Below are 21,738 nucleotides of genomic sequence, written 5' to 3' on the forward strand. Positions count from 1 at the left end.
ACAGAGGAATGGATAAAGAACATGTGGTACATAGATACAATAGAATATTACTCAGCCATAAAAAAAGAATGAAATAATGCCATTTGCAGCAACATAGATACAACTAGAGATTATCATACTAAGTGAAGTAAGTCAGAGAAAAACAAATATATGATATCACTTAAACATGGAATCTAAAATATGACACAAATGAACTTATCTACGAAACAAAAACAGATTCACAGACATAGAGAACAGACTTGTGGTTGCCAAAGGGAAAAGGGGGGTGGGAGAGGGATGGATTGGGAGTTTGGGATTAGCAGATGCTAACTATTATATATAGGATGGATAAACAACAAGGTCCTACTATAAAGCACAGGGAACTATATTCAATATTCTGTGATAAACCACAATGGAAAAGAACATGAAAAAGAATATATATACGTATAACTGAGTCACTTTGCTGTACTGCAGAAACTAACACAACATTGTAAATCAACTATACTTCAATTAAAAGAAAAAAAAAAAACAGCCCACAATTGAGCCTCACAGCCCCCCCTGGGAGGAAACGACCCGACTTTCCAGATGAGGAAACCAAGGCCTCTGAGCTGTGCCTGACCCGCGTCAGCCTGCAGAGCCTGGCTTCTTTTCGATGGTGTCATCCTCCTCCCTGAAGCCCTCCCTGATGGACCCCGGCTCCACAGGGACGTGGATGTTTAGCTGCTTCTGAGCCCGGCACGCAGCAGGTGCTCATAAAGGCGAGGTGACCACGCTTTGTGGGTGCTCCCACCCCCAGGGACCCTCTTTTCTGAGGCTGAGAGAGGAAGCAATGCTCCCAGAGTCACCGTGGCCAGCCTGGTGGTGGCTTTGTGCTCATGGGGGTGGGGCCAGTGCCTGGCCCTGCTCCGAGGTGGGGATGTGCCCCAGCAGGGACCTCAGGCCAGCCCTCCTTCCACCCCCGCAGCGGCTGAGGAGCTGATTGGCCCACCTCGCGGCCTCCAGCCACCTGCTGCTGTCTGTCTTGGGGCCACCCTCCCCATGCTCCATCCTGTCCACCAGGCCCAGCGTGGCAACAGCGGGGTAAGAGGGGCAGAGGGAGGCCTGGGCAGAGATGGTGGTCCCTGGGATCTGGGAGGGCATCCCTGAGGTCCACGGGTGTCCCCGACTCCTGTGGCTGCCCACACACACCCTTAGGGGCACCCCCTGGCCCACTGGGCCCCTTCCCCACGGCCTGCTCTGGCCCCAGGGATGGGTCACACTAACGCTGGCAGCAGAGACACTGGGGACCCCAAAGAGCAGGGCTGTGGAAGCCAACAGACGGGTTTGGCTCCAGCTCTGCACAACCTCTGGCCCACGGCTCCACCTCCAGCCTCAGTTTCTTCATCTGCCCTATGGGAGCAGAGACGGCCAGAAGAGGTGGCGACCCCAGCGTTGGGGTCTGGAGGCCCGGGACCCCTGCCCCTGCCTGCCAAGGCCAGAACCAGGCCGGTCCCGGCTGCTGGGGCTTGAGCTCCTACACCCAGGGTGTCTGGGGGGAGGCTGGGTGCCAAGAATAGGGGGCGAGGATGGTCCAAAGGGAGACCCCAGGGGGGCAAGGGCCTAGGAGGGGCTGGGCCCCACATTGGCCTGTCCTGCTGGCCTCAGGCACTGGATAAAAATAGTCGCTGGTCTCTGAGAACATGAGCCGACCCTGGAGCCAAGGGTTCCGGTTTGGGCTCTTTGCTCACCTCTGTGTGACCATGGCCAGAACCCAGCCCACTCTGGGCCCCAGCAGCCCAGCAGCCTGTCAGGAGGGGTCCTGAGGCAGGCCTGAGGGGGGCAGGGAGAGTGCCTGGCGGAGGGCTGTGGTCGTGCCCTGCGTGTGAAGCTACCGAGGAAAGGTGGCTCCAGGCAGAGGGACAAGGAAGGCGGTGTGGGGAGGTAGGGAGCCCCCTTCTCCCCAGGTCAGGCCCAGGCCCAGGCCCATACCAGGGGCTCAGCAAATGCAGGCTGCCTCCTCCCCCTCCCCCCCAAGCCGGACTCCGGACCTGCTGCTTCTCAGACGTCTCCATGACAACCAGGGCCTTGGAGGAGTTGGATGGAGGCCTGGGCAGTTGCCAAGTGGACGAGGACCTCTCTGCACTGGCTGACCCCTGCCCAGGCCGGCCCCGGGAGGACAGGGCTCAAGGTAGCCAAGAGGGTACCACAGGATGAAGCCCACGCCCCCATCCTCCTGTTGAGCCAGGTGGCTCACCTTCAGGGACCAGGACTCGGTCTCCCACACTGGACTGACTTAAACCATGCCCCCTATTTCCAACCTGTGTCCATTAGTGTGTTGGGGGTTTGTAAAGAGCCCAGAGAACACAGGTGCTGGGCCACACAGGTCGGGGTTTGAATCCCAGCTTGGCAGTGACGTGCTGTGTGCCTTCATGCAAGGCTGCCTCTGCGTCTGTCTGCTTTCTAATCTGCAGAACGGGAGCAGTCACCTGCCCCTCACCCAGCAGAACTGAGCGGAGGGTGGGATCAGCCTGGGGGTTTCCACGACTGTGACTGTCCCTCTTTTCCTGCCAACAGCGACATCCAGGCTGGCCGACTCCAGCAGCTGGCCCCGTGTGAGTAGCCAGGGCCCTGGGGTTTCAGCCCAGGGTGCCCCTAAAGTAGGGGACATGTTGGCCAAGAGGGTGCATTTCTGCAGCCCATGGGAAGGGTTTGGTCTCCCTTAGGGAAACACCCAGGATGACATGTTACTCCCCACAGGATTCTCAGGAGCCGGCAGCTGAGGGCAGCCCCGCAGGCGGTGTGGATGCTTGGCCCAAGAAAACAGAAAAGGAGCCTGTGGACAAAGTGGCCTCCGGACCGGGTAAGGAGAGGCTGAAAGCAGAAGCAAGTGGGCTTCCGGGAGGCAGGGGTGAGGTGGGGGGGGTGGGTGTGGACCAGCATGGGGGTGGGGGATCGGTCCTGGGCTGGGTCCTTGGATCTAGGGGGCAGGGTGATAGCGTGCATGGGGCTCCTGACTGGGGGGTGTCTGGGTGTCACAGGCCGTTACTCAGTGGGCTGTGGGAGCCTCTGCTAATTCATGATAACACCAGCTTAGGTGCCACTAAGCTTCAGCTAATTATCTTCTAGAATATTCTCGGCATCCCAGTGAAGCGGCCAATCCCGCAGGGCTTAGTTCCTCGGCCCAAGGCCGCACAGCCGGGCAGGGCAGAGCTGAGTTTAGCCGCGGGTCAGCCCCACGCGGCCTGCGCCCAGCCCGCACTTGCTCCCGCAGGTCCCCGGAGCCCCGCGCGGAAGAAGGCGCAGGCCGCGCCGCCCTCGCAGCCGCCGCCCACGCCCCCGGTCCTGAGCGAGGAGCTGCTCTGGGGACACCTGACGCTCAACAGGTGCCTGGTGCTCGCCTCGCTCGTGGCGCTGCTGGGCTCCGCCTTCCAGCTGTGCCGAGGTGAGCCTGCGCCGCAGCACGTGGTTACTCCCTCCCGGAAGCGCGGACAGCCCAGGGGGAGGGTCTGTGCGCTCCCACTCTAGGCCGTGCGCCCCCCTTCCCCCCAGTATGGACCTTGTGAGTGAGGGGGGGTTCCCCCGCCCCGTGCACCTCCTGCTCAGGGACAGACTGACCTTGTGCACCCCGACGGTCGCGCCCGACTCCCTCTATCCAGGACCAGCTTTGACCCCCGCCTCCCATAGACCTTAAGAGGAGCCCTGCCCCCCCACCCCCCAGCAAGGACCTCGGTGCATCTCCCTTTCCCGGTGACCGACCCTCACTGCCCCACGACTCCCACCCCGGGCCTTGTAGGCCCGGGATGGGCGTGTGCGCCCCCGTTCGGTAGCGTGCTGCTTTCTCTGTGCGCCAGGGCGGGCGCTCCTGCGTCCCTCAGAGAAACGGGAGTATCCTTTTGCAGCCTGAATGAGGGAGGTTTGAAGGGAAGGTCATCGCAGCAGCGGAGACTCGGAACCCCTTCCCAGGGCTCGGAGGGACCCAGCCCAGCCTCAGCGTACCCGGTGGGGTCCGGCTGGGCACCCTTGCATGTCCCCAGGGAGAGGGGTCTCTGGGGGCAAGGGCGGGGATGGACGGTGTGCAGTGGTCGGTCCCCTGGGCCAGGCTGTTTCGCATCCCCTCCCGTCCCCTCCCAGAGGCCGTGGCGGGGGAGGCGGAAGCCCCTGCGCCTGTCCCTGAGCCGTGGGTCCCGCCAAGCTCGTCCCTGAAGGAGCCAGCGTCACCCCTGGTAAGCACTTCCTCAAGTGACCTGTCAGTGGGGCCTTCACTGGGGGAAGGGGCCTGGGCCTTGGAACTCTGTGCCGACCCCACCACCCCACACTGTCCACATTGCAGCCAAAGTCCGTGGCCTGGGCCCCCCCACTGGGATCGCTCGAGCCCCCGGCGAAGGTAGAGGAAAGGGCCGCGGTTCCCAGGAGCAGCGGGGCTGCAGGGAAGGACAAAGGGGAGTCTGAGGAGACCGCTGAGGAGGAGCGCGTGCCGCTTGCCGACCGAGGGCCCAAGGAGAGGCGGAAGAAGGCGGCGAGGCTGAGAAAGGAGAGGCCCCGGAAGGAGAGGCCACAGAAGGAGGAGAGGCCGAGGAGGGAGAGGCCCCGGAAAGAGGAGAGGCCGCGGGCTGCCGGGGAGGCCCTACACCGACGCTGGGAGGCGCGCGAAGGGGGCCATCGGGCATGGGCGGGAGAGTCCAGAGACCCCGAGCATAGGAAGAGGCAGGCCTGGGCCTCCCCGCGGCGCCCCGATGAGGAGGACCGGCCTCCCGGCCGCCAGAAGCACCACGCGGGCAAGGGGCGGGACTGAGCCAGACCTGGGTCCTGCGCGGGGGTCCCTGAACCTCTGCTCGACCGCCCCGCAGTTCCAGCAAATAAAGCGAGCGCTGTGGTCCCCCTCATCGCCTGCTCCTTTGTGCCTGGACTCCAGAACCTGCCCGGGGCCTGAGTGACAGGGATGGGGAGCTTTAGGCGGCTGTGGGGGGGGGGCGGGGGCGGGGTCAGGGAGGCAGTGGGTGCCAACGGGGAGGACGCGGCCCTGCCTGCCAGAGGAGAAATGGGGGAAGGAGGCCTCCGCCTGTCCCCAGACATGCACGGACACCCCAACCGCGTGCTTTCTGGTCTTTATTGGGAGCGATGAAGGGGTCCGAATAAATATGGGCCGGCCGGAGCACGGCGCGGGGTCACCGGCAGCCGCACTCGGTGGCCACCATGTTGGGCACGTGGTGCGCGCTGATGCGCTCCTCGGACAGGCTGATGAGGAGCTTGCCGGCGTAGGCCGTGGGCACGCAGCAGGGCGGGCGCGCCAGGGCGGCGCCGCGGGCCTGCATCTTCAGCAGGAGCACCACGTGGTTGCCGTACCGCGGGTTGCGGTCCGATTGCGGCCAGCCGCACGCGCCCTGGCAGTTGTTGGCCTGGTACGTCTCCGGGATGAGCACCGAGCGCTCGGCGCGGAGGTCCACGCTCAGCTCGCGCAGCCCGCACGGCCCGTCGGTGGCCGCGGTGCCGGCGCTGCGATGCGCCCGTGCCGACCCGCTCCGCTCCCGCCCGCGCCACTCGGCGCGCAGGCCCTGCAGCGCTTTCAGCAGCAGCAGCGCGCGCAGCGGACCGCCGGGGCCGACCGGGTTCCCCGGGCACAGCGCCAGTAGGCGTGCCAGCAGCGGGGTGGTGGCGGGCGGCAGCCCCGGGAGGCCGCGCAGTTCCGCGGCCGCCGCCTGAAGCTCGGCGGCTACCCGGCGCGCTAGGCCCGCGGCCCACAGCGCGGACGCCGGACCCTGCAGTGGCGCGGGGACCCCGGGGGTGGCTGCCGTGGGCGGCAGCAGCAGCAGCAGCGGCTCCTCGCCGTCGAGCAGGCGCTCCAGCGCCGCGGGGTCCGACAGGTTGACCTGGCCCTGCGGGAAACCGGTCAGCGAGCCCGGGTCCAGGGCCAGACGCGGCGGCGAGGCTCGGGACGCGGGTCCCCGCAGCGCGCGCACCAGGCGCGTGAGCGTCTCCAGGAAGGGATCGGCGCTGGGCGGCGCCTCCTCGGGCTCTGGGGACGGCCTGGACGGCAGAGTGGGGGATCGTGAGGGCGCAAGGCTGCGCCGCCCCCCACTCCCCGCGCCCCCAGGGCCGGGCCCGCGCGCACCTGGGCTGCGGGAAGGGCACCGAGTCCAGCTGGCCGTGCGCGGGCATCGGCGTGGGACCCCGCGGCGGCAGCAGGAGCAGCGCCGGGGTCATCCGTGTGAAGCAGCGGGAGTCGGCGCCGAACAGCAGCGCCTGCAGCTGGGCGGTGCTCAGTGGCGCACCTGCGACGGGAGGCGCGTGCGCGGCGCTGCTTCAGCGCCGGAGGTCTGGGGGTCGAGGACAGCCGTCCCCACCACGCTCCGCAGCATCCCTGTCCCTCTCTGGGCGAGACCTACCGTTTCCGCGGCGCCGCAGGGTCAGGGCGAGCCCAGGCCCGCGCCAGGCCGCCTCGGGGCGTCCCACAACCAAGGGCAGGTAGCTGGAGTCCCGGCTCAGGCAGAGACTCTGCGGAAATGGGGGCTCAGCCAGGCAGTGGGTGCGCAGGGCGCCAGCCCTGCTCTGCCTGCTGCCCTTAGCATCCCTTCAAAATTCCAACCTGGGCACTTGCAGCCTTTTTGTTAAACCCAGTTAAAAAAATCAACAAAACCGTAACCCCTTCCTCGCCCTGAGTGAGGGCTCCTGGTGGCCCAGGGGCAGTCCCCTTCAACTCCCTGGTACCTGGGCGCCGGGCAGCCCGGCCCCGGTGACGGTGACCTCCGGGCCAGGCCCTGGGTACAGCACCATCAGCGCCAGCTCTTCGGGGCTGGCTCCTCCAGGTGGAGGCTCCTGGAACCTCAGCGAGGGTGTCGGCTCCCACGTCACTGCGGTCAGGACAGTGGGGAAGGGGATGCCTGAGCCCCTCCCCCAAGCCTGTCCCAGTCCTGCAGGAGGGAGAGCCCCCACCCCACCCAGAGCCCCGGGGAACCTAGACGGAGAGGCTTGACGCCCCTGGACCCCAGGTGTAGCGCTTCCTTGGGACACGGGTGGCCTGGGAGGAGTGACAGACACTGTGGGCAGTGGGGTGGAGCCCTTGGGGTCTCTTGGTCTGGGGATGTCCTGGGGTAAAGCCCTTCCTTGTAGTGTGTCTGAGGCCAGCGGTCCCTGGGGACAGGCCCCCTGGGCAGCCTGGTCAGGGAGTGGGGGGAGGGGCCCTCCTCGGCTGGACCTTCAGGCTGTGCTGGCCCTGCCCCCTGTGGCTCCAAGGTCGGAGGAGAGGGGACCCTCCCCAGGCACTGCAGGAGGACTTGCTGCCCCAGGTAGGGCAAAGATAAGATCACCCACCTCTGTGGCCATCAGCCTCCACTTCCCAAGGGTTCTCCCACCCCGGGGCACCAGAGCCGGCCCCCCGCCCAGGCCCCTGGGTTAGGGCCCCACGTACCTTCCTCCAAGTGCAGGACCACCAGCCGCCGCCCCCCGGGCCCCCCAAGCCATGCCTGCAGCTGCTGCAGATGGGGCAGGGCGGGCTGCCCGTCTCTCGGGGGGCAGACTGCAAAGGTGGCCAGGTCCCGGGGCCCCCAGTGGGCGCGCCGCACAGCCTCTAGGAACGCCCGCTCGTAGCCGCTCAGGGCCCCCACCACCCGCAGGGGAGCACTGCTCCTGTTGCCACCCCCATCCAGGGTCACCAGGCACAGGGGGTCCCGAGGGCTGCCTGGTGGCCAGACACCAGGGGGTGGCCAGTCCCAGTCTTGGTGCAAGATGAGCCCTCCGCCTCCGCCGCCTGGGGTTGGCTCCCTGGGCAGGGCCAGGGTGCTGGGGACCTCTCCCCTGAGGGTCCTGGCCCCCAGCAGGGCCCCCACTGCCAACAGCACCAGGGCCAGCTGAGAGAGAGGTGGACCCTGCATCATGGGAGCTTGGAGAGGCCGGGCTGCCCCAGCTTATATGGGGGAGCAAGAATGTTTGTGCCAGAAGGCGGCCCCTATCTCCTTCAGGGATGTGACCTTGGGGGCCAGTGCCCGCTGTGAGCCCGGGCAGGCCGGCAGCCTCCTCAAAGCCCCTTCTGTTCCGGCTCAGCTGCCTATCTATCTTCTTCTCACCAGTGCTACAAAGTGTGGCCTGTGACCCATTTGTCAAAATGTCCTTGACAAGTTTTCCCCTTTAGAGCCAGGAGCAGGAATGTGAGCAGGGAGTGCGTGGCCCAAACGATCAACAATTTGGGGGGGTGGAGGGTGCTGGAGGAGGGCAGAGGTGCAGAGCCCCTGCCCCACAGGACCACTGGGTAGGTGGGGGGCGAACCCCCACACCCACTGCACGCTCGCTCACCACGCCTTCGGGGCCCACAGAGACCCCCAAGGAGAGCGAGCAGCCTTTGCTCTGCTCTCCTCCCAGAGGGCGACCCCAGACCCCCTGCTGGCCAGCAGGGTCTGTCCTCACCCAGCAGCCTCCAGGGCACAGCATTGCCAGCGGCCACCCCCTGGGATCCTGGTGGGGCCCCGACCCTGAGCCACCCCCATAGGTGGCAGAGGGCAGCCGTGCGTGTTCACCCACAGCGAGTGGGTGCTTCCCGCCCACCCGCTCGCTGGCCAGCCCACACAGCAGTGCACTCCAAGGTTAGCAGAGACTCTTTAATGGGCTCTGGGAACACGGCCCAGCCCTGTACAAAAAACTCAACTTCACTCTGCGGGGGGGAACACAGGAAAACAAGGCCAGACTTGCTGGGACAGGGGTGGCTTTTCAGTTGGTGGGGGGAGGGGGAGGAATGTTCCCAGGGCCTTCGGAGGGCAGCGGGGGCCTCAGCATCGGAGGCATGGGAGTTGGGGGATGCACCCCGGGATTTGAGGGGTGAACTCCAGGAGGCTGGGGATGGACCCCAGGAGCTGGAGGATGGACCCCAGGAGCTGATGGGTGGACCCCAGGAGGTGGGGGGTGGACCCCAGGAGGCTGGGGGTGGATCCCTGGGGCTGGGGGGTGGACCCCGGGAGCTGGAGGATGGACCCCCGGGGCCTGGGGGTGAACTGCAGGAGCTGGTGGGTGCACCCCTGGGGCCTGGGGGTGAACCCCAGCAGATGGGGGAGGATGGACCCCGGGGGCTGGAGGGTGGACCCCTGGTGCTGGAGGGTGGACCCCTGGGGCTGGGGGATGGACCCCCGGAGCAGGGGGGTGGACCCCAGATGCTGGTGGGTGGACCACTGGTGCCGGTGGGTGGACCCCAGGAGCTGGGGGGTGCACTCCAGATGCTGGGGGGTGGACCACTGGTGCTGGGGGGTGGACACCGGGAGCCGGTGGGGGCAGCTGAGGAGGGCCCGGAGGCCCCGAGGACGCAGGCCCACTGGGCGGCATGGGGGGCAGGGGCAGGCCTCCTGGCGGGGGCGGGGGCAATGACTCGGGCAGTGGTGGCCGAGGGGGCAAACCATTCATCAGCGGGGGTGGGGGCCGCTTCACCCCAGGAGGCCCTGCAGGGAGGCTCGGCGGGGCCGGTGGCTTCTCCATCTTAAAGTGGAACTGGAGGAAAAACTGGACAGAAAGGAGAGGCTGAGCATGGCCCCTGGGCCTCGGGCTGGGAGAAGGTTCGGCAACTGCCTGGACCTGCAATGACTCACCTGCTTAGTTTCCCGGTTCCAGTGAGTCCAAAACTTGCCTTCAGCCTTGTCAATCTCCCTGCTTGGCACCTGCGTGGGGTGGAGCAGGGGGCAGAGACGGGCCTTCAGGACCACGAGATGGCCTGGCTGAGGAGGCCCTTCTGTGAGGGGACAGGGTCTAGCTTAGGGGTAACAGAGTCGACTGATGTCCTTGCTCCACCGCTCAGCAAACCTGCAAGCCCGAGAAAGCCGTGATCTACGCTATGCCATTAACGTCCATCTGGGGACCAGATCCGGTCATGGAATCCATGAACAGTCAGCAGCAGGGACACCTTACTGCTGGGGCCATGTCAGGGGTCTCTGCTTCTGGGCGGACACCCACCTCAATGCCCAGCCCCCGGCCCTCGCGCTGCCTTGTCCTTTGCCACCCTCTCAAGAGGCAAGGGCCCAGAGGGATATCCCTGGCCCTGGCAGGAAGGGGCATCCTGGAGTGGGCTGGAGGCCAGCTGCCCGGACGAAGCAAACTCCTCAGCCGGCTCCCCACCTCTCGGGGGTCCAGTGCGCTACCTTGAAGGCAATGGTCTCGTAGGGCTCGGCGGCCATGAGCAGGTACTGCCAGCGCCGGTCCGGAGGCTCGATCCTCTGCTCGTAGGCGGACATGAAACGGTGGCGGGGCATGATGCCCTCGGCAATCTCGGGGTAGTCGATCTGTGGGGACACGGCCAGGTGGCAGCACCGCCTCTCAGGGAGCCCCTTCCCTCAGAACTGGGTCCCCAGCCTTTGCTCACCTGGAAGAGGAGGCTCTGCTGACCCATCTCCGTGTCCCTCTGCTTGGTCACTGCAACACAGGAGGTGTCAGGACCAGCTAAGGGGCCCTGGGGCTGGCCTAACACCACCCACAAACGGGAGAGCAGGCCTGGGGGTGGTCACCTGGCTGGGGAAGCACAAGAGCCATCCGCAGCTGGACGGGCACCACCCAGGGCTGGGAGGGCTGCACCCCGGGTGCCATCTGCCCCAGATCACACGGGTGGGGGTGGGGGTGGGAGGGAGACCTCCCCACTGCCCGCCCCCCCACCTGGGGAGCATCGAGTGTGAGGGTCAAGACTGTGCCCCCACTTCTGGGAGAGGGTGCCCACTGCCAGAGCTCTGTGGCTTTGGGCTGCTTTCCACACGGGTGCTCAGTGTCTCCCCGCTACACCCAGGAAGACGCCAGATGGCCTGGACTGGCCAGAAAGCCTGTGGTGGCCTCCCCAGGGAAACAGTGCCATCCCTGTCCTGGCTCACCAAGCAGGCCCACCCCAGGGCCTTTGCACGCCACGCCCCGAAACGCCACCCACACGCAGGATGTCCCCACCTTAGCAGGACGCCTACCAGGTGGCCTGCCGTCCCCCCCACCCCGGCACACGGTCTCCTGTATCCCCTGTGCTCCAGCTGGGCCGCCTGACTGGCTTTCCGAACCAGGTGACACAGGCGCTGCTGCACGCACAGACCCTCCCCCTCCCCTTCCTTTCTCCTCAGGTGAAGAAGAGCCAGCACCCAGTTCCGTGGTCAGAGGAGAGAGCCACACCAGGGCTTGCGCTCACGTCCCACAAGCTCACCCACCTTTGCTAGGAGCGTAAAGAATAACGACACTGCTCCTCCTCCGGCATGTGTGTGAAAGTTCACGGTGGGAAGGCGGTCCCAGCCCCCAGGGAAGAAAGCCCTCTGACAGGAAGCCACTTCCCAGAGGCGGATGGTGTGGGTGTGGGTGTGGGTGTGGGTGTGGATGGGTGTGGGGCTGCCCGCCAAGGCCACAGAGCATCCTTACCTTTGTAGCCCGGGCGGCCGATCTTCACGAACTTCTTCACCTCCACCTTGACCTTCTCTGGCGCCGGCTGGGCGGGGGCCTCCTTGGCCTCCTTGGCTGCTCGCCGGGCCCTGCAGGTGGGACGGACATGGGGCTGAGGCCCCTCCATACAGGCCGCCAAGGCCATAGGCCCAGGTGCCAGGAGTGCCACCCCCCCGCCCTGCCCCAGCCAACCTTGGAGCTTCGAGGTCAGGGGGGACGGGGGTCAAGTGAGGTGACAGCTCTGGTGGGGGTGAGCGCCGGGCATGGGAAGGGGCGCGAGGTACTCACAAGTTGGTCTGATGCTTTTTCCCTTGGGTGTGCGCGAGGTAACTCCCCTAGAACGGGAGAGGGACGCACAGCTCAGAACAAAGCGAGCGGGGAGGTGCCGATAGGCACCCGATCGCTGCTGAGTAGACGAGCGCTAGTGGGTCTGCACACAGGGGAACGAGACCCCCAAAAGCCGGGGGTGAGGCGGGCCTCCGGAGGGTGCGATGCGGGCAGTCTTGCAGCTGCTGGGGTGCAGTGTGGGCTGTGGACACTGCTTGGAAGTGGTGGGGAAACCCGGGAGTGATCATGTCCCGTGATTCCATCTCCACGATGCCCCAGGGATGAGACAGGCGAATCAGTGGTTCTCAACGGGGGCCGGTGGTGGGGGCGGTTTCTGACCCCCGGGGACAGCATGCCCAGGACGGTCCTCCCCGGAGGATGAGCAGCCCCAATGCCGCGGGGAGACCCTCCCATATCGGGCTGTTCAATTCAGTGCTGCCGACCGGGGCTGGCAACCACCAGAAACAAAGCACGTCCTCCACACGAGAAAAGGGACAAAGGGACCTACTCGTGCCAGGAGAGGGGCCCAGCGTGAGGGAGCATCAGACTCTCGCCTGCTTCAAAGGCGCAAACTAGAGCCACACCGGCTAGACTTCACGACCCCGACCCTGACGTGGAACATCCCAGGGTGTCCCCACGTTCCCAGATACACATCTGTGGCAACGGTGCCACCGGTACTGAAGGACTCGCCAAGTCCACAGCAGCACAGGTGGGGCGGGGTGGGGGGTGGGGCAGGGGCGGGGCCACACCTCGTTGTTGTGCAGCGTCAGGCACAGCTTGCACTCGTAGGAGCCCAGATGGTTCTTCATGAAGTAGGGGTCCTGCGGAGGAAGCACGCTTATTATGCGGTGGGAGGGGCCCTGGGGACCCCGCACGGGCGCTGAGAGAACACCACTCTCTTCAGGGCAAACGCTCGCGGCGGGGGAGGGGGCGCAGAGGACAAGCAGGAGCCCCCCAGGCAGCACCGCAGAGCCCACTGGGTGGGGCTGGGGCTGACCACACGCCCCTGCAGCAAGCTCGGGGAAGGGTCCTCCGGGAGCCCCGGCCCCACGTCCTCGGCAGCCTGGGGTCCAGGAGGCAGAGCCGAAACAGCACCGCTGCTCATGCATCTCCATGGCGCCGACCAGGCCAGCCCTCCTCGTGCCGCAGCACAGCCTGACGCGGGCAGAGAAGCAAGCAGGCCAACCCGAGGCCCTAGGAGACCCCGTCTCTGCACATCCCGTGAGTGGGGCAGGGGCTCCAGGGCCAACTGGTGACCACTCAAGAGGCGCAGAGCAGACGGCAGGGGTTCAGGTCCCAACTCCACCGCCCAGAGACCGTGTCGTCATTGGCGATGACAATCCCACTCTCAACTCTGTTTCCTCATCTGGAAAATGGGAAGAGTAACAGAACTGACCTCCCAGGCCAGGCCTCTGAGGGGCTTTGGGAGCGTCCGGCACACGGTGCGGGCTCGACACACCTCAGAGCGTTTCAAAGTCTAAGAGGACCTATACACTGAACAGCAAGGGGCACATCGAGGGCAACTCTGCCTCCAGGGTCCACTGGGCAATGTCTGGGGACGTCAGTCGTTGTCAAGAGTTGGGGGCTCCTGGCATCAAGTGTCGAGGTGAGGGTGCTGCTCCACACCCAACAGCGCCTGTGACGGCCCCCACGCCCCAGGGAATGACCGGGCCGCACCTCCAAGCTGAGAAACCCTTAGTCAGTTATTCGCGAAAACCTTGAGTCTGCTCCCTGCTCACGCTGGACACCAGGATAAATCCCCGATGCTCAGCTGGTGTAAACCAGGGGGGCCCCCATCATCTGTATCACCTCCTCTCCCTCCCACTCAGGTGTGGACTGAAATGTGTACAGCATCCCAGGACCACAGAGGTCAGGTGGTCATGGAACCCAGTCTCCTGGGGTCAGTGGAATCCCTATCCCTGGGGTCTCACCGGAGGTGATTCCGCCCCCCAAGGGACACTGAGCGACATATGGGGACATCTGTGGCCACTGTGACTGGGGAGCTCCTGGCATCTGGCGCGGGGGCAGGGCAGGGATGCTGCTGCACACCCCACAGCGCCCAGGGGGACCCACATACGTATCCCCAGGGCCGAGGCAGAGGCCTGTCTCCCTACAGCTCTGTACGGATAAGCTGCTGTCTTTCGCTGCCTGTGGTGCCATCAGGGCCCCCACCACTGGCGACTCCCCACACCTCTGGCTAAGTATAGCTTCCTGTGCTAACAGACCCTTCAAACGTGGGGCTACGAACAGCAGCCGGCCTCTGGTGGACACTGAGAGCTGCCACTCCAGGTGAAGCTCCCTGGTGCAGGGTGGGCACAGGCGGCGGGAGGGCACGTGTACCTTGTTGATGTCGATGGTTTCCAGGGCCAGCTGCCGGAGGCGCTCCCTACGGTCCCGGTTGCTCTCAGAGGAGGAGGCCACGCCCCCACTCCCGGTCTTGCCTCCGGGGCGATGCTGGAAGTCCATGGTGAGGACCTTGGGGCTCTACCAGACCAGAGAGGAAACCTGTGGAGGCCAAGGGGCGGCTGTGAGGCTGCGCAGGAGGCCTCGCCCTCCTGGTTCAGCCTCATCCCCCAGAGCTCTCGCAGCTCTCAGCCTCATGCCCACGCTTTACCAAGTCTCTTCCAGTGGCCGAGGGTCCACTATGGGCCAAGCACATGGAAATGAGGAAGAAGGAGAAACAGGGCATCTCCAGGTGACCTGGTGGGTGGACTGAGGAAGTCCCCCCAGCCTGAGGAGTGCAAAGGCCCAAGGACCCGAAATGGCAAAGGGCAAAATGAGACCAAGGTCTCACTAATTAGTCTCACCTCCTCCAAGAAGCCTCCCCAGACCACCCAAGCCCATGCTGTTCACTCCCTCCTCTGAATTCCCTTTCTGATTGTCTTACACTTATTTCTCTCAGCCTAAATTCTGCTTCTCTGGCTCAGCTGTACATTTGCTGGAAACAAGGAACACATCTACCAACCTATCCCCCCGCCACTGCCTAACGCACAAGATGTTCACGGCTCGTTCGCGGCTGAGGAAGGCTCTCCCGAGCCCTTGATGTCTCTTCCAGCCCAGCCACTGTTTCCCACCCTCCTTCAGGCTCAGCTCAGACCCAACCTCCAGGAACCTCTCTCATCTTACACTCCCTTTCCCACTGGTCAATGTTGGCCCCAGGCCCCTGGCATCTTGTCTCTGTTGGGGTAAATTCACAGGGATGGGGCCCAGGAGTGACTATGACCCCTGCCAAAGATGGCCCCATCTCAATCTCAAGGGTTCCTGGACGTGTCACCTCACGGGGCAGAGGAGACTTTGCAGGTGGGGTTAAGTTACGGCCCCTGAGAAGGGGAGGACCCTGGATTCCCCAAGGGGCCTAGTGTCATCACAGGGTCCTTATAGGAGGGAGGCAGGGGGGTCAGAGGCAGAGAGAGACAGGAGATGCTGCGCTGCCGGCTGTGAGGATGGAGGACGGGCCGCGAGCCAGGGATGCGGCGCCTCTAGAAGCTGGAAAAGGTGGAACCGATGCTCCCCTGGAGGCTCCAGAAGAAATAAAGCTCAGTGAGACTCACAATGAACTCCTGACCTCCAGAGCTGCATCATGAACTTAGGTCGTTTAAGCCACTAAGTCGGTGGTGGTTTGCTGCACCGACCACAGGAAACTAACAGTCCAGGCACCAGCCAGCTGTGCCACCGACCGGCAGTGTGACCTGATGAGTTTACAAAAACCTCACACGTGGTGAGGCTGCAGAATCCCAGGACTAGACTTTTTATTTCACGCTAAGTCCACCCAGAGCCGCCAACTGGTAAAGGCAAAACACTACCAGAGCCAAGAGTTCCAGTCAGTTTGGGGGGAGCCCAGTTTCTCCTCAAGCAGCCAGAACAAGCTCTTGTCCTAGCCGGGAGTACGCACCACAGGTGTCGTGAGAGCACCTGTGGAGAGGATCCGACTGGCTCAGGAAACCCAAACACAAGCAAGTACTTAATCACTCACCACGTTACAGTGAGTGCCAGTAGCTATCAGAGACTGAGATGAGGCCAGAGAGAAAAGGGGGCAGGTCCATCAAAACCCATCTGCTAGGGCTTCCCCGGTGGCGCAGTGGTTAAGAATCCGCCGGCCAATGCAGGGGACATGGGTTCGAGCCCTGGTCTGGGAAGATCCCACATGCCACAGAGCAACTAAGCCCATGCACCACAACTACTGAGCCTGCGTTCTAGAGCCCGCGAGCCACAACTACTGAAGCCCGCGTACCCAGAGCCCCTGCTCCACAACAGGAGAAGCCACCGCAATGAGAAGCCCACGCGCCACAACGAAGAGTAGCCCCCTCTCGCCGCAACTAAAGAAAGCCCGCGCAGCAACGAAGACCTGATGCAGCCAAAAAAAAAAAAAAAAAAAAAAAGACAACAAAAAACCCACCCGTTAAGCAGCAGGCAACACCCCTTCCCCTGGTCTGTGTCCAGCAGGCAGGAGACCCAGCTGGTGCTCCCAGCCCAGGGGAGATCAGGAGTCTTTTCTGGGAAGAGAGCACCAGAGACAGTATTCTCAGACACTGACAGTTGGGGGCCCCCCACACTCCCCAAACCCCAGCACTCTGCCAGGCCCACTGAGCTCGCTAGATGAGAAGCACTACTCTCCATGCAGACTGGTAACTTAACATAAACAGACGCAAAGAAACGTGTGTATCAGAGAAAAAAGAAACCTGGTGAAAACATCAATAGAAGATGTTAACGTCCTCCCGGATGACAGGAGACGTTACCACATCGTGAAACTAGAATAGATGCCAAAGGTGAGCATGGTGAATTAAAACCAGACGAACCCTGAGACTTCCCTGGTGGTCCAGTGGGTAAGACTCCACGCTCCCAATGCAGGGGGCCTGAGTTCCATCCCTGGTCGGGGAACTAGATCCCACATGCTGCAACTAAGAGTCCGCATGCCACAACTAAGACCCGGTGCAGCCTAAATAAACAAATAAAGTTAAAAAAAAATAAACCTTTAAAAGTAAATACGTGATGAACCTGACAAAACAATGAATACGAGCGCTTGAATGTAAGAGTTAAAGAAGGCTTTCATAATGGAGAACAGGAAAATGAACAACAATAATAACAATAATAGCAAAATAATAACAGGCAAAGCAAGAATCTAGAAATCACGAACTGAAAACAGAACGAAACGTGGGCACACTACTATATTTAAAATAGATAACCAGGGCTTCCCTGGTGGCGCAGTGGTTAAGAATCCGCCTGCCAATGCAGGGGACACGGGTTCGAGCCCTGGACCAGGAATATCCCACATGCTGCGGAGCAGCTAAGCCCGTACGCCACAACTACTGAAGCCTGCGCACCTAGAGCCCATGCTCCGCAACAACAGAAGCTGCCACGACAAGAAGCCCGCGCACCGCAACGAAGAGTAGCCCCTGCTCGCCGCAAGTAGAGAAAGCCCGTGCGCAGCAACAAAGACCTGACAAATCCAAAAATAAATAAAATAAATAACTTTATTCAAAAAAAGATAATCACTACGGACCTCCTGCATAACACAGGGAACTGTGCTCAATGCTCTGCAATGACCTATATGTGAAAAGAACCTGAAAAAGAGCGGACACATGTATGTGTATAAATCACTTTACTGTACGCCTGAAACTAACACGATGTCGTAAATCAACTATAGACCCACATAAAATAACAATTAAAAAGAACAAACGTGGAGAATATCATCAAAAGAATAACCTATGAAATAAAAGAAAATACCCCAGAACTGAAAGAACCTAATTTTCAGACAAAACCAAAAAAAACCACTCTCAAACGAAGAAACCATTAAATTTCACAGCACTAATGAAAACCTAAAGTTTCTACTAGACAGAAAGAAAATCAGAAACAAGAGGTCGGAAACCAGAACGGGACGAGACCCTTCAGGACAGCAGGGAACTCCTAAGACGGGCAATGCTTTCACAGCTCCCACCGGGGGCTTTTGATCTGGAACTTTACACCCACCCTTCTGCCTGTGAGGGTAAATAAAGCCGTTTTCAGCTAACCGAGAGCTCAATATAAAAAAAATGAGTCGAGGGCTTCCCTGGTGGCGCAGTGGTTGAGAGTCCGCCTGCCGATGCAGGGGACGCGGGTTCGTGCCCCGGTCCGGGAAGATCCCACATGCCGCGGAGCGGCTGGGCCCGTGAGCCATGGCCGCTGAGCCTGTGCGTCCGCTCCGCAACGGGAGAGGCCACAACAGCGAGAGGCCCGCGTATCACCAAAAAAAAAAAAAAAAAAAATTAGTCGACTTCTTCAAAAGCTACCTGATGAGCTCTGATGGAAGAAAGGAAGGGGAGTAGATGGTCACACTGAAAAGAAGCCAGCCCAGGGGAGCCCGGACAACAGGTTCTAGGACAGCTACTCAGCTGCAAGGTGGGGCTCCAGTCCCGACCGGAGCAGGAGGATGACAGCTTTGAGAGGGAAGTTTCCACGGGGGAAAGGAAAAAAGACTTCCATTTGTTTCAACCTGTGGGAAAATACAACCGCTAGGCGTGTGAGGTGAAAACGCTTTGAGTACAAAGGTTTAACAACAAGCAAAGAAAATCAGGCGAATAGGAAAGGTGAAGAAGTTAATGAGCTTTGGGGGGCAGGAAGAAGAATGGTATAAGAAACCTAGACTGACAGGCGGGGAAGTCACTTAACCTCGGGGCTTCGCTTGCGAAACGGGCCCAGCTAACGGGCTCTGGTGGCCTCGGGCGCGGTGCCGGGCGCTCCGCCTCCGGACCTTCCTTTCCACTCGGTGGGCCTGGAACTGGGGCCGCCGTCACCCCTATCCAGGTGAGTCCCGGACCACAGAGCCAGCAAGCCAACGGACGAGTCCTCGGGCGCAGGGAAGGCGCCCCGGACCACGGGAGCCGCCACCCGACCCGACCCGACCCAATGGGCCTTTGCAGCCGGAGCTCCTAGCGGGCGAGGATGTGGGGGTCGGGCCTGCCCAGCGCCGGGCGCGGAGCCGGCGCCCGCCCCCAGCCCGCGCCCCTGCCGAGGCGCCCCTCGCCTACTCCCCTCCAGGGAGCCCCTCGCGGTCGCCGCCCTAGCCCCGCGCGGCTCTTAACTCTCACCCGCGGCCGCACCGCCGTCGCCTGTTCGGCCACCACCTCTGCCGCCGCGCCGACTTCGTTCTGCACATGCGCGCCGCGGGCTAAGGAAGCACTTCCGAGGGCAAGCGGGGCGGGGTTCTTCCGTGTGCGCATGCCCGGCCCGCCCAGCGGCGCGGGCTAGACGCTTCGGAGGCTGGAGGACTGCGGGCAGCAGGAGTGCAGGCCGGAAGCCGAAGCGCGCGTGCGCACCGGCTCTCACTGTGCTTATCGTCGGCCAAACTCGCGCGGAGCCAGTTCTCGCGGGATAGCGAGTTGCTTCTCGTCTCCCACTCCCGTCCGCCTGTTCCCTTGAGTACTGGGCGCTATAGGTCGTGGGGGTGCTTTATCGTTTCCACCCCGGGTCCACCTTGTTGCTTGGTTACGTGACAACCGTCCATCTTGCCTACTGCTCTGTGCGCCCCACGAAGGCTCTACTCGGCCCCGGCGGCCCCCGGGACGTTTCTGCCACTCGCCGGTGTAGGACAGGCTGGGCGGCCCGGGAGCGCGCAGGCGTGGTAGCTCCGGCCGCGCTTCCGGGACGACGCCGTGGGACTCTTTTGGCGCCGGCAGCGGCGCGAGTGAGGACGGCGGCCCGGAGGGCGCGGCCCAGCGCTCCGCGTTCTGGGTCCCAGCGGCGCCATGCGCTATAACGAGAAGGAGCTGCAGGCGCTGTCCCGGCAGCCGGCCGAGATGGCAGCTGAGCTGGGCATGCGGGGCCCCAAGAAGGGCAGCGGTGAGCGGCCCGAGGCGCCGGAGCGGCCGGGCGGCAGGGCGGCCGGGGGGCGGGGGTGGGCAGCCGCGGAACGCGCGCGAGCCCGCCTTGTTCCCGCAGTGGTGAAACGGCGGCTGGTGAAGCTGGTGGTCAACTTCCTCTTCTACTTCCGGACGGACGAGGCGGAGGTAAGGCGGCGGGGAGGGCGGGGTCGGGGTTTGGGGTTGGGGTCGGGGTCGGGGTCGGGGTCCGGAGTTGGGGGGGGGCGGCCGCAGTTGGGGGGCGGGGTGTGGAGTCGGGGGCGGGGCGGGGGCAGGTTCCCGGTGCCCGCCCCCATGCCCCTGTCTGCCCCTAGCCCGTCGGAGCCCTGCTGCTGGAGCACTGCAGAGTCACTCAGGAAGAGCCCAGCGGCTTCTCCATCAGTGAGTGCGGCCTGGGGCGAGGCTACTTGACCCCGTCCCGCCCCGCTCCACCCCGGCGCGGCCCCGCCTGAGTCCCCAGAGGCTGAGTCCAGTGTCCCGGGCAGCCCCACTCGCGCTGGCTCCTCTGGGTGGGGACCCAGGCCGAGCGCACTACCCCAGAGGCCGCCCTTGTCTTGTTGGGGAGCGCTGCCCTCTCGGGGTGGATGCCTCGCTGTAATTGTTTCATTTCTCCTGGGATCAGGGCCCTGTGCTGGGGGACTGGGAGGATTCTCCTGGGTCGTCTTGAGAGGGTGGGGTCTGCAGGCGAAGACGGAGCTACTAACTAGTCTTCCGGGGAGGCTGCAAGAGTGCCACAGACTAGGGGGCTTAAACAGCAGAAATTTATTTCTCCCAGTTTTGGGGGGCAAGAAGTGTGACATCAAGAGTGTTGGCATGGCTGGTTCCTTCTGAAGGAGAATCTGCCCCCATGATCTCTCTCCCGGCTTCTGGGGGGTCGCTGGCGACCGTTTTCACTCCATCTCTGCCTTCCTTTTCATGGGCTCTTCTCCCTTGTGTGGTAGTGTCCAGGTTTCATTTTCTTAAGAACACCAGTCCTGTTGGATTAGCGGCTCACCCTAGTGCAGCGTGACTTCAGCTCAACTGCTTGTAACTATTTAGACCTGCAGTGATTCCACATCCGGATAGATTCATAGTCCTGGGAAATGTCTCATGTTTTTTAAAACTCGAACATACATCTTTTGGGGGACACAGTTAAACCGACGCCCAGCTGGTGGGAAGCAGTGGGCCCAGGCGGGCCGGGGCTGGAAAGGGGACAGTCGTGGACAATGGCAAGAGGAAGTTGAGGGCTGGGTGGGGGGGAGGTGGGAGCGAGCAGGGACAGATGGGGGCTACTCCTTCCGCAGGCTTTCTAGAGGACCCAGAGAGAAAGTATCACTTTGAGTGTTGCAGTGAGGAGCAGTGTCAGGAGTGGATGGCTGCTCTGCGTCGAGCCAGGTGGGGTGCGTCGAGCCAGGTGGGGTGCGGCCGCCTTGGGGGCCTGGGGCAGGGGCGGGGCAGGCCCTGTGGACTCACACCACCCTCCTCCCTAGTTACGAGTTCATGCGGAGGAGCCTCATCTTCTACCGGAATGAGATCCAGAAGATGACTGGCAAGGTGCGCGTGGGTGCAGGGGTGGGAGTTGGGGGGTCTTCTGGGCCTAGGCTCATGCCGCCCCCCCCCCCACCATCGTCCACCCACACAGGATCCCCTGGAGCAGTTCGGCATATCAGAGGAGGCCAGGTTCCAGCTGAGCGGCCTGAAGGCATGAGTCTGGGTGTGGGGCTCCTCAGCTTTCCTGCTGGGGGCTGGATGAACCCTCCCTGGGTCCCCGGTTTCTTGGCCAAGCCTTGATTTGTCGTGGGAGGTGTCTTGGTTTACAGATTTTAAAAGCCCCAGGATCCGCAGGGGCTGCCTTTTTGAAGAAACAATCCAGCAAGCCCCTTCTGGATGCACTGGGACCCACTGGACTGTGGCACCTCAGTGCCACATGCTGCTGCCAGGGGACAGGTGTCCCCTCCCAGGAGCTGTGCCCAGCCCCTTGGGTGCGTCCATCCAGGCCTGGCAGGTGCCTGAGGCTGGTGCAACTCTCCTGCCCCGTGCAGGCTGAATGTACAACATTAGGTGATGCTGTGAAGGGCGTGGGCCCATGCTGGGGCTGCTGTGAATTCTCCTGCTGAAGGGGCAGGCCCCGGCCGGACGCCTCTGGGCAGAGCTGGAAGGTGCGCCTTTCGGGTGGCCAGTTTGTTCTGTTCAAATAAAGGTACCTCTTTTTCACACGGGACGGCGGTGCAGTGAATGCAGAGAGGGACCTCTGTCCTCCGCAGGCTGC

General features: G+C 62.9%; 4 protein-coding genes across 8 annotated transcripts; 2 read left to right on the forward strand and 2 right to left on the reverse strand.

Annotated features, from left to right (window-relative positions):
- Positions 1-935: 935 nt before the first annotated feature.
- JSRP1 (junctional sarcoplasmic reticulum protein 1) lies at positions 936-4,841 on the forward strand. 2 transcript variants are annotated; one of them, XM_060146748.1, is made up of 7 exons: positions 936-1,059; positions 1,994-2,146; positions 2,533-2,570; positions 2,716-2,818; positions 3,230-3,400; positions 4,090-4,181; positions 4,289-4,841. In XM_060146748.1, the coding sequence occupies exons 2-7, from the start codon at positions 2,029-2,031 to the stop codon at positions 4,748-4,750; spliced, it is 984 nt and encodes a 327-aa protein (XP_060002731.1). In that variant the 5' UTR covers positions 936-1,059; positions 1,994-2,028; the 3' UTR covers positions 4,751-4,841. The 2 variants fall into 2 exon arrangements, with proteins under 2 accessions (XP_060002731.1, XP_060002732.1); XM_060146749.1 differs by lacking the exon at positions 936-1,059 and having other exon boundaries at positions 1,976-2,146; positions 2,725-2,818.
- A 213-nt stretch (positions 4,842-5,054) lies between these two features.
- On the reverse strand, positions 5,055-8,465 carry AMH (anti-Mullerian hormone). 2 transcript variants are annotated; one of them, XM_060146751.1, is made up of 5 exons: positions 7,364-8,465; positions 6,664-6,806; positions 6,342-6,450; positions 6,068-6,227; positions 5,055-5,982 (listed from the first exon to the last, which is right to left on the reverse strand). In XM_060146751.1, exons 1-5 carry the CDS (start codon positions 7,827-7,829, stop codon positions 5,124-5,126), a joined length of 1,737 nt encoding a protein of 578 aa, XP_060002734.1. In that variant the 5' UTR covers positions 7,830-8,465; the 3' UTR covers positions 5,055-5,123. The 2 variants fall into 2 exon arrangements, with proteins under 2 accessions (XP_060002734.1, XP_060002733.1); XM_060146750.1 differs by having other exon boundaries at positions 5,055-6,227.
- Positions 8,466-8,532: 67 nt separating this feature from the next.
- Positions 8,533-19,247, reverse strand: SF3A2 (splicing factor 3a subunit 2). Its single transcript, XM_060145735.1, has 9 exons — positions 18,720-19,247; positions 13,996-14,160; positions 12,405-12,476; positions 11,617-11,663; positions 11,308-11,417; positions 10,289-10,338; positions 10,068-10,208; positions 9,522-9,590; positions 8,533-9,435 (listed from the first exon to the last, which is right to left on the reverse strand). Exons 2-9 carry the CDS (start codon positions 14,119-14,121, stop codon positions 8,656-8,658), a joined length of 1,395 nt encoding a protein of 464 aa, XP_060001718.1. The 5' UTR covers positions 14,122-14,160; positions 18,720-19,247; the 3' UTR covers positions 8,533-8,655.
- On the forward strand, positions 18,882-21,683 carry PLEKHJ1 (pleckstrin homology domain containing J1). 3 transcript variants are annotated; one of them, XM_060145738.1, is made up of 6 exons: positions 18,882-19,470; positions 19,570-19,637; positions 19,805-19,871; positions 20,774-20,883; positions 20,960-21,023; positions 21,112-21,683. In XM_060145738.1, exons 1-5 carry the CDS (start codon positions 19,377-19,379, stop codon positions 20,999-21,001), a joined length of 381 nt encoding a protein of 126 aa, XP_060001721.1. In that variant the 5' UTR covers positions 18,882-19,376; the 3' UTR covers positions 21,002-21,023; positions 21,112-21,683. The 3 variants fall into 3 exon arrangements, with proteins under 3 accessions (XP_060001721.1, XP_060001722.1, XP_060001720.1); XM_060145739.1 differs by having other exon boundaries at positions 18,883-19,470; positions 20,774-20,869; XM_060145737.1 differs by having other exon boundaries at positions 18,902-19,470; positions 20,774-20,864.
- The last annotated feature ends 55 nt before the right edge of the window (positions 21,684-21,738 follow it).

The sequence above is a fragment of the Lagenorhynchus albirostris genome, chromosome 3 (genome assembly GCF_949774975.1).
Source record: "Lagenorhynchus albirostris chromosome 3, mLagAlb1.1, whole genome shotgun sequence".
In the NCBI taxonomy this organism is placed as follows: domain Eukaryota; kingdom Metazoa; phylum Chordata; class Mammalia; order Artiodactyla; family Delphinidae; genus Lagenorhynchus; species Lagenorhynchus albirostris.